The 14,554-nt window shown below is 31.1% G+C and overlaps 2 protein-coding genes across 3 annotated transcripts; one reads left to right on the top strand and one right to left on the bottom strand.

Annotated features, from left to right (window-relative positions):
- Positions 1 to 2,412: 2,412 nt before the first annotated feature.
- Positions 2,413 to 12,922, top strand: LOC126771840 (2-hydroxyacyl-CoA lyase 1). 2 transcript variants are annotated; one of them, XM_050491974.1, is made up of 12 exons: positions 2,413 to 2,431; positions 2,779 to 2,897; positions 3,162 to 3,303; positions 5,311 to 5,468; positions 7,998 to 8,144; positions 10,120 to 10,342; positions 10,595 to 10,755; positions 10,837 to 11,022; positions 11,223 to 11,408; positions 11,499 to 11,601; positions 11,931 to 12,063; positions 12,209 to 12,922. In XM_050491974.1, exons 2-12 carry the CDS (start codon positions 2,850 to 2,852, stop codon positions 12,426 to 12,428), a joined length of 1,707 nt encoding a protein of 568 aa, XP_050347931.1. In that variant the 5' UTR covers positions 2,413 to 2,431; positions 2,779 to 2,849; the 3' UTR covers positions 12,429 to 12,922. The 2 variants fall into 2 exon arrangements, with proteins under 2 accessions (XP_050347931.1, XP_050347930.1); XM_050491973.1 differs by lacking the exon at positions 2,413 to 2,431 and adding an exon at positions 2,443 to 2,669.
- Positions 12,814 to 14,501, bottom strand: LOC126771869 (DNA-binding protein RFXANK-like). Its single transcript, XM_050492031.1, has 5 exons — positions 14,229 to 14,501; positions 13,924 to 14,116; positions 13,526 to 13,655; positions 13,151 to 13,298; positions 12,814 to 13,060 (listed from the first exon to the last, which is right to left on the bottom strand). The coding sequence occupies exons 1-5, from the start codon at positions 14,458 to 14,460 to the stop codon at positions 13,011 to 13,013; spliced, it is 753 nt and encodes a 250-aa protein (XP_050347988.1). The 5' UTR covers positions 14,461 to 14,501; the 3' UTR covers positions 12,814 to 13,010.
- Between the last annotated feature and the right edge of the window lie 53 nt (positions 14,502 to 14,554).

Genomic DNA, 14,554 nt, shown 5'->3' with positions numbered 1-14,554 from the left:
CTTTATATTTTATATGAAATAATAACATATCCGCAACCTCTCCCGTGCTTTGCTCCGCACGTGGCTCAGGGGTCGTCCTCAGGGGGCAAAGGTAATCTCACCCCCCCCGCACTCCTCGCTAGTGCGTGTGTTGAAATAAGACACGCAAGGCCCTCACCACACGCATCCACAGCCCCAGGGTTACGCCCTATCTTTTAAGCCCCGGGCGTCGGGGCAGTGAGAGGGCCGATACGACGCCGATGTCGTCTATGCTGAGCGAGATCGGCTCTTTCCCGTTCCCGCTCCGCCGTCTCCTTCTGGACAATGACGGTCTCACAGAAGGAGAATACGGCCCTCCACGCCGATTCTTAATTTTAAATTTATTATTAAAAATATTTTTTTATTTTTGGTTTTGTGTTTGGGTTCCACTCAGAAACTACAAATTATAAATGCAATTTTCTATGAGGTAATGTAGTAAACGCGAAACCTATAAAAGATACACAAAAACTTTAGATTAACTTTAGTTAGATAGATAGATCATTGTAACCATTGTAATTATTTTGTTAACTGTATTGTTAAAAGAAAATAAATAACGACACCTGTAGCTTAGTTTAATTTTCACAAAAGTATGAATCCTTTTTAAAATCAATAAAATACACTGCAATTCGAACCAGTAATTTGACAAATATTACAAGATATTTAAATAAACGCATGACAAAATACGCAGAGCGTGTTGTACTAATACTTAACCTTATATCTTTAGCACTGGGCGAATAGATCGGTAAGCATATGTTTATATCTTGTGCCGTCAGCACATCGCCTTTTTAGTTGAACTCCATATTTGGCATGACGAAATCATAACAATTTCTTATTCGAATATTGTAATACATTAATCAATCAGTCAGTACAGGGTACTCAAACAATTGTGATGTGTCGTAAATAAAAATATATTATTCCTTCGGTCTTTGAGTATTGCCTAGCCTCATACCTGGATCCGTCTCTGAATATTATATACCTCAGTATTTCAAGATAGCCTACACGCCAAAATCTCATTAATAAAAAAAAATAACGGAATAAGATACTTATTTTACCCGTATGAAGTCGGGACAGGCAGCTAGTATTATAAAAAGTAAAATAAGATAAGTAAAACGTAGTGGTGATTTAGTCTGTGGTGATGAGATGAATGCCTGTCACTCACGCGCTTGTGTAAATCGTAGACAGAGAAACTAATAGACGCAATGACGATTTCCTTCTCACTTACATAAAAAAGAAAACGAAAATTACATTACAAATGGTTTAGACAGAGATAGAATTATCAAATCTTTTGTCCCTTAACCAGTTTTGGTGTTTGTTTCGCTACTCAAGTACCGAAACAAACTTGACAGTTGGTGCGTTCATTGTCTTTATTGTTCAATTTTTGCTTATTTTTATGTTAGAAAACGATTCTAATCCAGTTAAAAGACCGAGAAATAATCCTTACATCATATCGAAGGTTATACAATGGTGCATTTTCGTATTATTTCATGTTAAAGCGATAGCAAATATAAAATTGCCGGCGTGTGTTTTCACGCGTAAGTACGACGGTTTTATCCCTAAATATAGTTTCTCAGTGATGTTTATTTATGTCATAGTATGACGGAACCTTATACTGCATTAAAATCCAAAAGATAATAGGATTTTCCAGTTTTTATCATTCATAACCTATAATTATTTATCACGTAAGTGCTGCCAGCGTCAGCTACAAAAATGTGACGATTTTCGATAAAAAATGTCGACTCGTCGACATTGTAAATAAATAAATACGGAGGATCCAATAATAACCTAAAGTGCTACGTTATATACTACGTTATATATAAATATATTATTTTAATTTATTCGTTCTCCCATTTATAATTTCCTAACGACATCATTATTTAACATTCTTTATGAATTTATAATATTATTAGATTCCAAGTCAAGAGGTTAATATAGAAATATATAGGGCAACCATTCTTTATTAATAATTGAATTGAGTGTTTTAGATTTTAACATCTGAGGAGAATGCTGATCCAGTACCATATAAAGATGCTGAATATATAAAGTACTATTGATAACGGAAACAAAAACAAACAATGCAACGGTTTCTGGGTGTAGTTGGAAAACAAAAAATATTTTAATTAAAAAAATCTATAGTAAATATTGAAAAGTAAAATGTAATTACCTCATTTTGTTTAAATTAAATCCTGAAAATTATGTATCTCCCAAAACAGGGAATGCAGTTACTATGGCAACAATATTCGCATACATTAACAAACTATCTCCGTCTCAATCGCGGTTTCACGGCCCCTTGGTCTATTTGTTTCTCTGTCTACGGTGTAAATAAAGTCAAAATGACAATTACAGTACAACAGAGTAACTGACTGATTATCATAATGACAAACGTCAAGTGTCAACAATCAAATATCTACACAAAGTAGGTACTATCTTACAAAGTTGTAATCTCATCCATAGCTAAAAAAACTTGTATCGAACATTTGCATTTAAAAAATATGTAGATAAAATTCATCAAGTGTCTAACACTGACGAAATTTGTGTTGTCGTGATAATAGTAAAATATTTTATAATTTACCTACCTGATAACTTTATTGCTTTTATGATAAAAATAAATAACTTTTTTGCTGCGAGTTTTACAATAACTGATAAAGTTCTCAGTAAGTTTACAACGATAGAGAGACTCATTTTGGTTATTTTTTTAACATACGATTATTTAGAGGTGTATAATCACTTTTATGTAAATATTAACATTTAAAATGTTGTTAGGACGATTAACGCGACTTGCACAACCCTTATTCCGAAGGTCTTTTCACATTTCACCAAAGTTAAACCAAGCTATGGGGATTGATGGAAATAATATACTGGCAGAAAGCTTAAAAAAACAGGTTTGTGTTATTTAATACATTCACTTTAGCAATTTTTATGGTGGGGATCTAAGGGTTAACTAGTTGAAAGTGAATCTTAACTCATTAAGAATATGGTATATTATATTATTTTAACAAAGTGCTTAGTTAAAATATTTTGGTCTATTTTAAAACTTAACTAAATAGATAGGTTTTTAGAATTTTACAAACACTCCTTAGTAAAAATTTGTAAAATGTTAAGTTCTACGAAAAAAGGAATAAACTGATTTATAAGTATTTTTATAGGGTATTGAATATGTCTTTGGGATTGTTGGAATTCCGGTGATCGAGACTTCACTTGCATTTCAAGCTGCAGGCATTAAATATGTTGGTATGCGCAATGAGCAAGCAGCATGTTATGCAGCACAAGCTATTGGCTATTTAACAGGTAATATATCTACAATAATTATTAACAAATCACCATTAAGTGGTATACATAAATATTCTCTTATCTAATTATCTTCTTTGTAGTATTAATAAAAAAAGTTGATAAAATTTTCTAAGTGAATATATTAATAATATATTTTTTTAAATTAAAATATTTGGAAGAAATCTTAAACCATAGCAGTTACGGTATTTTTTAAACATATATTAAACTTACATTTGGTCAAGTGTAAGTTATCTATGAAAATTAACTAAATTGTACCACTTTTTAGGCATCATTTTAATTTCATTTTTAAATCTATAAATTGTACCAACTGATACATAAAAATAGTACTTTAATTCAAAGCAATTGTAATTGCCAAAACACCGTATTTTATAAGTAGATGATTTATTTCATGTTATTGATGACATAATATATTACTTCCATATAATCTAATATATTTAAGTCTGCTAATAATTATACCTTAATTAACATCACTTAAATATATTTGAAATAATAAATTGAATTTTAAATTTTCTGTAACAGTCTTTTTTTATTGGGAAATTTGAAAACATTTATTGTATGCTAATTGGAATATATGCATAAGCCCAGTATAAAATATAGCCCAATTATTATAATAAATTGAAATTGTTTTAGTATCTCAGAATGATATATACCATAATGAAACAAACATATATTTTGCAGAATGTCTTAAAAGATTATCCTAATATTTTTCTAGCATACACATTATAAAATATATTTTTGTACAATCAAATTGAATTTAGTAATTTTTTATTAAGATTAATTTGACTTATTTGACAGTTTTGATAATGTATAATTAGATAGCACATAATCTACATCATTTTAATCTCCTAATATGTTGTCTTTTTAATACAATATTATAGAATAATTATTTGAAACTTATTCCCATATTTATTACTTCTATCAAATGTTTATTAATTTAATTAATATACAGTATTTGTATTTAAGTAAAGAACTGATTAAAAATTAATTAAAATTTCGTGGCAGTTCTTTTTGTATAATAATCATTCCAAATGGGTTTATATTTTATCATATCGAAGCATTATTTAAAAGTTCTTATAAGAGCCTACTCAAATAAAGTCTAGAATATTACTTTCATGACCATAAAAAACTGCATTAAAGATGACAGATTTTATATGATAGGTACTTAAATATTTGTAATCTATTGCCAAAACTTTATTTAAATAATTTTGCAATTATTTTAATTGTTTTCTATAAATGCTGATATACACATCATACATACTAGGTTGTCAAGTAGTTAACAAAATTTTAAATTACATAATACATGTAACAAATGATTTCGTATTATAATAAAAAGGAAGTATATAATAACTAGCATGTTAAAATTTAGTGTACAACTAAACAAGCAGATTAGAAATATTTCTTTCTGCTAAATGGACAGGCATGATTTAGTTATATGCACAAGTTAGATTCTCTACCTTGAGTGAACTAAATAGCTTAACTGTTAAATATGTATAGACGCTTGCGAAAAAAATTGGTCACGGATAATTTTGTTACTACTTAAATAACAGCCTATAAATAGCCCACTACTGGGCTAAGGCCTCCTCTCCCTTTTTGAGGAGAAGTTTAGGAGCTTATTCCATAATGCTGCTCCAATGCGGGTTGGTGGAATACACGTGTGGCATTTTTCAGTGAAATTCGATACATGCAGGTTTCCTCGCAATGTTTTCCTTCACCGTCAAGCACGAGATGAATTATAATTACAAATTAAAACTAAAACTATGCAAGTCAATGTTAGCACAAAAATGTTGTAACAAAGTTAATTTCAAACCAACAATCAAACAATGAAGCAATCGAATAAAACATATTATTTTATTCTTCTATTTCGTTAATAAAAACTTAATTATCATTTAAATTATTCTTAGTTAAAAATGAGGTTTATTATAACATATAATGAGCTTCAAATGTACATTTGTGCAAATTATGTTAAACCTACTTTAAGTACTAATCATACACAAATTGTTTCAGGTAAACCAGGAGTATGCCTTGTTGTATCGGGACCTGGTCTCCTACATTGTATTGGTGGTATGGCCAATGCACAGGTGAACTGCTGGCCGCTTTTAGTCATCGCGGGTTCTTGCCCAGAAGATCATGAAGGCATTGGAGGCTTCCAAGAATGGCTGCAGGTATAACGCTAATAGTAATATGTATTATATGGTCAAAACTAACCAAACTAATGCCTTTGAACAATTCATCTATCTATCCTCTATAATTATGCCAGCTACCAAAATATTGTATATTATATATTTACTTGTAAAGCATCAAATCGATACGAGTGATATGAGTGAGCCAGTGTAATTACAGGCACAAGGGACATAAAATCTTAGTTCCGAAGGTTGGTGGCGCATTGGCTATAAACGATAATTGACATTTCTTACAATGCCAATGTCTAAGGGCGTTTGGTGACCACTTACCATCAGGTGGCCCATATGCTCGTCCATCTTCGTATTCTATAAAAAAAAAAAAATACGACAATCGACTTCCTAGATTTGTTTACATAGGCGGATGAATGACTTTATTAGCTAATAATAAAATTCATCGAAGGTCTTAATTTATAAAATATCGTTTTAATTTTTATCAAAAAATATAATACACGCGAGGTAAGATTAGACAAAAAATACGAATATAAGTTATTTTTTGATAAAGTTGATAAAAATATTGAAATATGAACTTTGGAAGATGATTGATGAACAGTTGGTATTATTTATGACGCGTTAATTACTTAGTGAATATATAATGTATTTTTTTTTATCTACAATCGATACACATGTAATTTACGGATTCTACTAATTTCATACTATACCAATTTAAATGAATAAAATAATAATAATAATATCCCGGGACATTTTTCACACACGGCCATCTGATCCCAAATTAAGCTTGTACAAAGCTTATGCTATGGAAACCAGACAACTGATATACTACATATACTACTTTTTTTTGTAAATACATACTTATATAGATAATTACACCCAGACTCAGGACAAACATTCATGTTCATGCACACAAACGTCTGTCCTGGGTGGGAATCGAACCCACAACCTTGAAAGGCAAATGTTCTACCAACCACGCCAACCGGCTCGTCATACTAATAATACTAATGTTAATACTACTCTAATGAAAATGATAACGCTTATAACTTTCATTTTTTAACATTGAAATAAATTACTATAACAATAATTGATGATATTCCTATATTTTTATTTGTTCTGCTTTTTAAATTACATTTTAAATACTTTTCATATATTTAATTAATTGTTAAATAACTTGTTATTGTTAGGTTCACTCCATGTTTGAATGTAAAAGTGGAAACTTTGTTGGCTTATGTGAGACTTATTTTGTTACCAAATGTTTATGTATTATATTATGCTGTATGTTTCCCAAATAAATAAATAAATATTTCATAACTACCAAAAACGTTTTCACATTCACATTTCACACTTTAAATTAAAAATTGTTCATTAATTTTACCTCACTCAGACATACAATTTTTTCCCTATCTACATAAGTACTTATTTCTCTGTAACAGGAGTGTAAAATATAAGCAGTGTTCTAGCAATTTAGCTCTTCCAACCACAAATCCCTAATTCCGCGCAAACACTAAGATTTTTTCGACTTAAAACACAATAATTTTTCAAGGTCCCATTGCCAGCCCCTTGATTAAGAACGCGATCATATGCAATATGACTATTAATTTAATAATATACCTAGTAAATACCATAAAAAAATCTTTCGGCTAATATTGAACGTTTAGTTTGTATCAAACTATATGCCCTTCTTTTATAATTTTTAAATCATTCATAAAAGTATAAATATTAATATAAAATAAAATTTCTATGTACAAAAAAGATTTGAGAAAAAACAAAAAATAAAAGAACTGAAAACAAGACATTTACTTTATTTTTTATTTAATATGTAGATATAGTGCGAAGTAGAGGTACACATTCCAACTCATGAACGGGTCATTAATGACAATAATAACGGTTTTTTTTCAATTGTTTTATAATTACTTCTATTATGTAATAAAAATTAACTGCGGTCGAAAAGATTTAATTTATATATCATGTATGTAACTGTCCGTAAACGTCCGACTGCTGCGTTGGAGGCGTCCTCTTAACAAGCTGTTCCAAATAGCTTCCCTAACGCGGATTGGTACATGTAGAATTTCCTTTCTACATGTACCAATGTTGGTTTTACTTTATCACCGAGATTATATTTATGTAAACATTAGATGTGACTGACATCGCTGGGCGTGAGTTACAACTTGAATATTAATATACTTTATATAGAAAAAATATATATCTTATATATTTGATAGCATAATTGAACCCAACCATTTAGACGTGATGGAATTGTAAAAATACGAACAATAAATTTCTTACACAAGCTATAAAAGTAAAGTACTGTAACTTTTAGCAGCCAGTGAATGACTTAGGCCGAACAAAAATCTCATTTCATCGAAAAGGTTTGGCGCTTATTCGACCACGCTTCTCCAATTCTATTTGGTGGATATAAAGTATGTAATGTAACCGCCTGTTAATGTTCCACTGCTGAGCTAAAGCATCTCATTTGGGGAGAAGGCTTAGAGCTTCACATAAAGTATACATAAGCTTAAAATTTGCCTGAGTAAAAAAAAAGTGTAATTCTAATTAAAGGTGGAATCCAGCCGTCTGTACTGCAAGTACGCGTTCAGGCCGCCGTCAGCGCGACTCATACCTTTGCACGTGGAGAAGGCCGTCCGGTATGCGTCCTCAGGCAGACCTGGTGTGTCCTATCTGGATATGCCTGCTACTTTGCTCATGGTAAATAACAATACTTTATTTCAAATATTGAAATCGTTACGAGAGCTTTTCATATATACGCTATAGCCGTAGCAAATTATTATATTTTTTCCTCTAATAATAAGTGCAATCATCTTTTTTTTTTTTTCATTTGTTTTTTGTATTATACTTTTTACTTAATCTAGTTAGATCTGTTGGATTTTCTGAATAAATAAGCAAATTACTTCATAAAAATGCCAAAATGAATGGAAGGCCTACAAGGTCTAGCACTATAAAAGTTAATAGAGGTGTTATCCAAGGTTCTATACTTGTACAATTTTGTAGAGTAATTTATACGGCAGATCTTCACGAATGTATCAAAACTAGTATAGCCCACATGTACGCAGATGATACACAGTTATTATTGAACATCAATCCATATATAAATAATCCAAAATGTTAATGATGATCTTACTCAAATTTTTAGTTGGTCGAAGAATCATGACCTGTCATTAAATCCACAAAAATGTACTTACATAATTTTTGGTATTATGCAACAAATGGTATCGCTTGGTCAAATGTGTCATAGGATTTTTATAGATGGTCATTCCTTAGTTGAGTCTAAGCTAGCGAAGAATCTTGGGGTGAATTTGGATGGTTCATTACGTTTTGAAGAACATATATCATCTGTTACTTCGAAGTGTTACGCTTTACGCAAAATGATTTATATGTTTAGACCATTTTTGAGTGAATCGGCGCGATCAAAGCTTGTGGAATCCTTGGTTCTATCTCAGTTGGACTACTGTGATGTCCTTTATGGCCCCTGCCTTTATAAAAAGACTGAAAGGAAAATACAAAGGATACAAAATTCTTGTCTAAGATTTTGTTACAATATACCTGCTATATTATATTCGCATATTACACCTTATTTAAATTCCAAGAATATATTAAATATGAAAAATCGCCGTACACTTAAATTAAATTAATTAATTAATTTAATTAATTTTTTTATAATATATATAAATACAGTTATATGTGGGATACAGGAGCCCAAACTAGGGTGCCCTGTGCTAAGGGAAATAATATCACTTTCACCTTAAAATATCGTAAAATTCCCAATTATTTGGCGGATAAACTTAAATGGTCTGAAACAAATGACTCCAATTGTAGATTGAGCCGAGTTCCGCAACTAGTACTGTCTAGACCACATTTGCAAGCATTTAGAGGTAGCTTTCGTTTCGCTGCTTCTAAGTGTTGAAACAATATATACATATTTATTTATTTTTTATATTCGCCGGGAGGGCAAATGACTCTACTCCACCTGATGGTAAGTGGTAGTAGAGTCCAAACGCGACGACGGCCAGTACAGACGGGAAAAAATACGTTCTGTTAATATACCTCCGATTAAGAACAGTACATCTCAAAATAAGTTTAAGGCACAATGCAAGCAACGGCTTCTATCTATGCAAAAGACGCAATGTCTCTGGACAAATGTGTGTAACTAAACTTCAATACTTAATTGTTATTTTGATTGTAATTTATTAAAACATATCTCTATTTGCTTAAACATTTTAAATAATATTATTATTATTATTTTATTTTCATTTTTTTTATTCAATATGAAATATTTTCCTTTTTCTAGAATTTAATAAAAAAAAAGAAAACCTCACTGTTTTAGTAATGCTTGCATGTTTTTTTTTTATTTTAGCCTATTGGGCGTGTTATAAAATTGTATTCATTTTTATTATTTAAGTAATTTTATCTTCTTTTACCTTTTACTGCACTGAATGTACCGTTTGTGTTGGCAGCATATGTACAAGGCGTAGACTGAAAAGCAGCCTAGCTGAGACCTTTTTACCAAATTATCTAATATCATATTACTCTTTTTTTTTTGTTTTGTACCTTAATTGTTTTTGTCTTTGTTTATTTTTGGTGAATAAAGTTATTTATTATTATTATTAAAATTGAACCACAGGCGATTTTATCAAACGAGTTTTTATCATTCTATACATTTCAGGCTGAAGTAGATGAAGATAAAGTACCTCTGGATTACTACGCGACAGGACCAGCGAGGCTAGCACATCCTGACCCAGAACTTGTCGAACAAGCTGCAGATTTACTTTCTAAAGCTGAGCGACCACTTATAATCGTGGGGAAGGGAGCTGCCTACGGAAAAGCCGAAGAATCCTTGTGCAAACTTGTCAACGTTACAAAAGTCCCCTTTTTACCGACGCCTATGGGTTAATTATAGATTTTTTATTATAAAATAAAAAGTTAATGAAGACGAATAATTTAAAAGACTTAAAAAAATATATTCAGTTAATTTAAGTTATCATGAAAAAGGTTCGATATAAAACGGCCTTATACTTTTGATGGTATTTCACTCTTATTCATACATAACAATAAGTTGTTTGTAACGGTATTTCAAATTCGAATTTTATTACAAAAATTGGACTTAATAAAAAAATATTTAACCTCTGTTAAATTTATAGGCAAAGGCGTAGTTCCCGATAATTCCGAGTTCTGCGTGTCCACGGCCCGCACACAGGCATTATTGAAGGCTGATGTCATATTACTGCTAGGAGCAAGAATGAACTGGATGCTGCACTTTGGTCAGACGCCAAGATATGCACCTGACGTTAAAATCATTCAGGTATAAAAAAATAATAATAATATGCCAGTTTTCACTAAATAGTTTCAATACACTTTTCAGTTAATGTATTAATATTTATAGGTTGACATAACACCAGAAGAATTACATAACAGCGTTAAGTCCGAAATAGCTGTACATTCCGACATAAAACCATTTGTAGATGCGTTAACTCGAAAATTGACTGAGAGGAAGTACTCCTTGCCAACGTCCAGCGGCTGGTGGCAGGCTCTAAAAGAAAAGCAAAAGAAAAATACGGAATTCGTAGAGGTATATTCAAACAAAACAAAAACACTTAAATGAGTATAATATAATATATATATATTTAATTAAATTTGTTTACATGTAAGTAGTGGAAGTAAAATAACTAATGTACAATTAATATATTTTGTTATAAATTGTATTGAAAGATTTATTTAGATTATAAGGTATAAAATACATTATAGTATAAAAAACAATATTAATTTCAGGCACAATCTAATGATAAATCTGTACCGTTAAATTACTATGCAGTATTCAAAACGGTTCAAGCGAATATACCCAAAGACTCAATTATTGTGAGTGAGGGAGCTAATACCATGGATATTGGTAGAGGACTGCTCTTAAATAACAAACCAAGACACAGACTTGATGCAGGGACATTTGGAACCATGGGAGTAAGTAGTTTGACAATATATGTAAGAAAGTAAAGTTATAAAATATAACATAGCAACTATAGTTATAATATTCTTAATTACCTTTTTCAGGTAGGCCCTGGCTTTGCTGTTGCAGCAGCAATGTGGTGTCGTGATTATGCTCCTAATAAGAGAGTTATTTGTGTCGAAGGTGATTCAGCGTTCGGTTTCTCAGGTACTCTCAAGTAATTTAAACTTCTAATATCATTCATAGTAACTACAACATTATTATAATTTTAATCCATCTGGGTAGTAATTACACAATACCAGTAATTCTAGTGATTAATTAACTGATGGATGAGTGAGGCAGTATTATGACAGGCACAATTATTCCCTAATAAGTTACACAGAACTAAACTTCTGTACATAGATGGTTATAACCACAATTATTTTATTTCTAAAGAATACGCAAAAACCTGTAAAAAAGAGTAATTCATTGATTTAAAAAAATATATGGACAAATATAGTATTAGGTTTTCATTATTTACAATTTTTTTGATACAGGAATGGAAATTGAGACTATGTTCCGGTACAAACTACCAGTGATCATTGTTATTGTTAATAACAATGGAATTTATAGTGGATTTGACAAAGATATGATGAAAGACATTCAATCCAGCGGAGATATCGCTCAATGGTATGTTAAGTTTTAAGTTAAATTCATATATATATATTTTTTTATTATATACCTAAAGACTGACACAACACGACAAATATACACGCATTATTTAGTTTAGAGAAACCTTGTTACCTCTCTTAAAAATCATCATTTCGTTTTTTAGCACGCCACCTACAGCATTATCAACTGAAGTTCGATACGAGAAGATGATGGAAATGTTCGGTGCTACTGGTCATCTCTGTCGCACTGTAGAAGAAATAGAAACTGCTCTAAAGGCTGCTGTTGCCGTGACTGATAGACCTAGTATTATTAATATACTGATCAATCCACAAGCTAACCGAAAACCACAAACTTTCAATTGGCTCACTGAATCAAAGCTATGATCTTATTAAACACTATAGGCCTTACATATAAACATTGTTTAGCGGTTGTTTAATTAAATATCGATTTCTCTTTCTGTCATTATTGAACGAAGAAAATTGCTTAACTAATCACAAACCCTAAATAACATTTACAGGTAAAGCTGTATTTTTTTATTAATGAAGAGGTGTATGTAAATTGGAAATGGCATATTGGTGTTTGTAAAAGACTTATTATACAGATTAAGGACTTGTTATTTCATTTTTGTAAGATTGTATATTTTATTTTCTATTTTAATGACTATATGGGTGGATGTTGTTAGGTATTTTACAAATATTTTGTATATTGGTAAATTTTACTTGTGATAGAATATTTTACTATGAGGTGATGATAAATAAAGAACAATAATGAAGGTTTAATTCATATATTGTCTGTCTATTGAGTCACATAACATCACATGTTTTGTATAAGTTGAACTTAAAATATATATTAAATACATTTTATATTATAAACTAAATCCCTGTATTTTCATTTTAACTGCTGTAAGCAAATGAATCCATTGTGTTGGTTGTCCAAGGCAACTGAACATGAATGGGTTAAATATTTCACATCTTGCTGAGGCAGCCAATCAAAAAATTTTCTATCACAGTTTGAGCTGAAAATAAAACTTTGGATTTAATAATCATAAAAAAAGTAGTCTACTATTTATGTGTTTTTGTGTTGTATGGTTCATATCAATTTATACCCAGTTTGCAGTTGTTGGTTGTGGTCAGAGTATAGGCATCTTGATCATAGTCATTTGTGAGTGTTAAATCAGCGCCTCTGATGAGGAGCTCATTACAAGTGTAGGGAAAATCTGCGGCTGCTGCATACATTAATGCTGTACTACCGGACTGAAAAAATAAAAAATATTATTGCTATGATAATTAAAAAAACAAGTGCCAACTCTTGGGTTTTGATATAATATAATAATAAAATATTATACATAAAAGTTAAAAAATTTAATTTCATTTAAATACAAGGTTAACAATTTTTTTTTAAAATATATGTAAGTGATTTATTATTTTGTCTGTACAAAGTTTCATCTATATTTTTGTCAAACAATCTTAAGTTTACTCACATCATCTTGAATATCAGCATCTGCTCCTTCATTTAAGAGAAATTTCACAACCTCATGGTGCCCCCCTGCAGCCGCAAGATGGAGAGCAGTCTCACCTTCAGGACCTCTAACATTAACATTGGCACCACTCCTTCAATTAAAAAATATATACTTTATTTGCATTGTTTATTACTATTCTTTAAATTTACAAGAAATTTTCATTTACTCGACAGAAATGTATATTTTCTTTGTTTTAAAAAAAATCAATATTTCTTTTAAGAACAAGATTAATGTTAATCATTAATAGCAGCAATAATTTGTAACAATTAAAAAATGTTTTTAAAGATTATTTACCATACACTCAACAGCAACACCCACACAACCTACTATTCAACAAACAATGGAAATAGCATACTTACCAAACTAGGTCCTGGCAGCTATTTAACTGTCCATAACTTGCTGCCCAGTGCAGCGCCGTGAGACCGTGCTCGTCCGTGATATCAACATACTGCTCCAGTTTCACGTCCTCACGGGTAACTTCTCCGCGACCAGCCTTCGCGTGAAAGCTACAATCGGGCTGGGGCAATTCGGGGACTCGCGCCTGCGTATTACCTAAAAACGCGACCTTGAACTCTTTAAAACTACTACGAATCCTCACAAAGGATAATCGATAGAAGACCTAATGAACTCTACTCAATATACATTGTTTAAAAAAAAACGTCACCTCTCTGTAAGTTAGTCAAAGCCGTGCACTGAACAGACTTGTAAGGTGTAAATGCACTCTTTCTAACTCCATTTAAATTAGGCGCCCATCGTTGATATCCTCCGCTTCCACTTTTGCTGCTATCTTGACTTCCAGATTCAAAGTCACATTTAAAGTTATCTACATTTTCTTCGTTTTCTTGTTTAATATCAATACTCTTTCCTTCATTTTTAACAGATATACCTTCCTCCATTTTTACATTGACAAAAAAGTTGACAACTGGCTGAGCAGCAATGTTGCCAGGCAACAATGTGAATTTTTCTCCCTCTCCTCTCACATACCTCTTA

Source organism: Nymphalis io, chromosome 11, assembly GCF_905147045.1.
Source record: "Nymphalis io chromosome 11, ilAglIoxx1.1, whole genome shotgun sequence".
In the NCBI taxonomy this organism is placed as follows: domain Eukaryota; kingdom Metazoa; phylum Arthropoda; class Insecta; order Lepidoptera; family Nymphalidae; genus Nymphalis; species Nymphalis io.
This window is presented reverse-complemented; position numbering and strand designations above follow the sequence as displayed.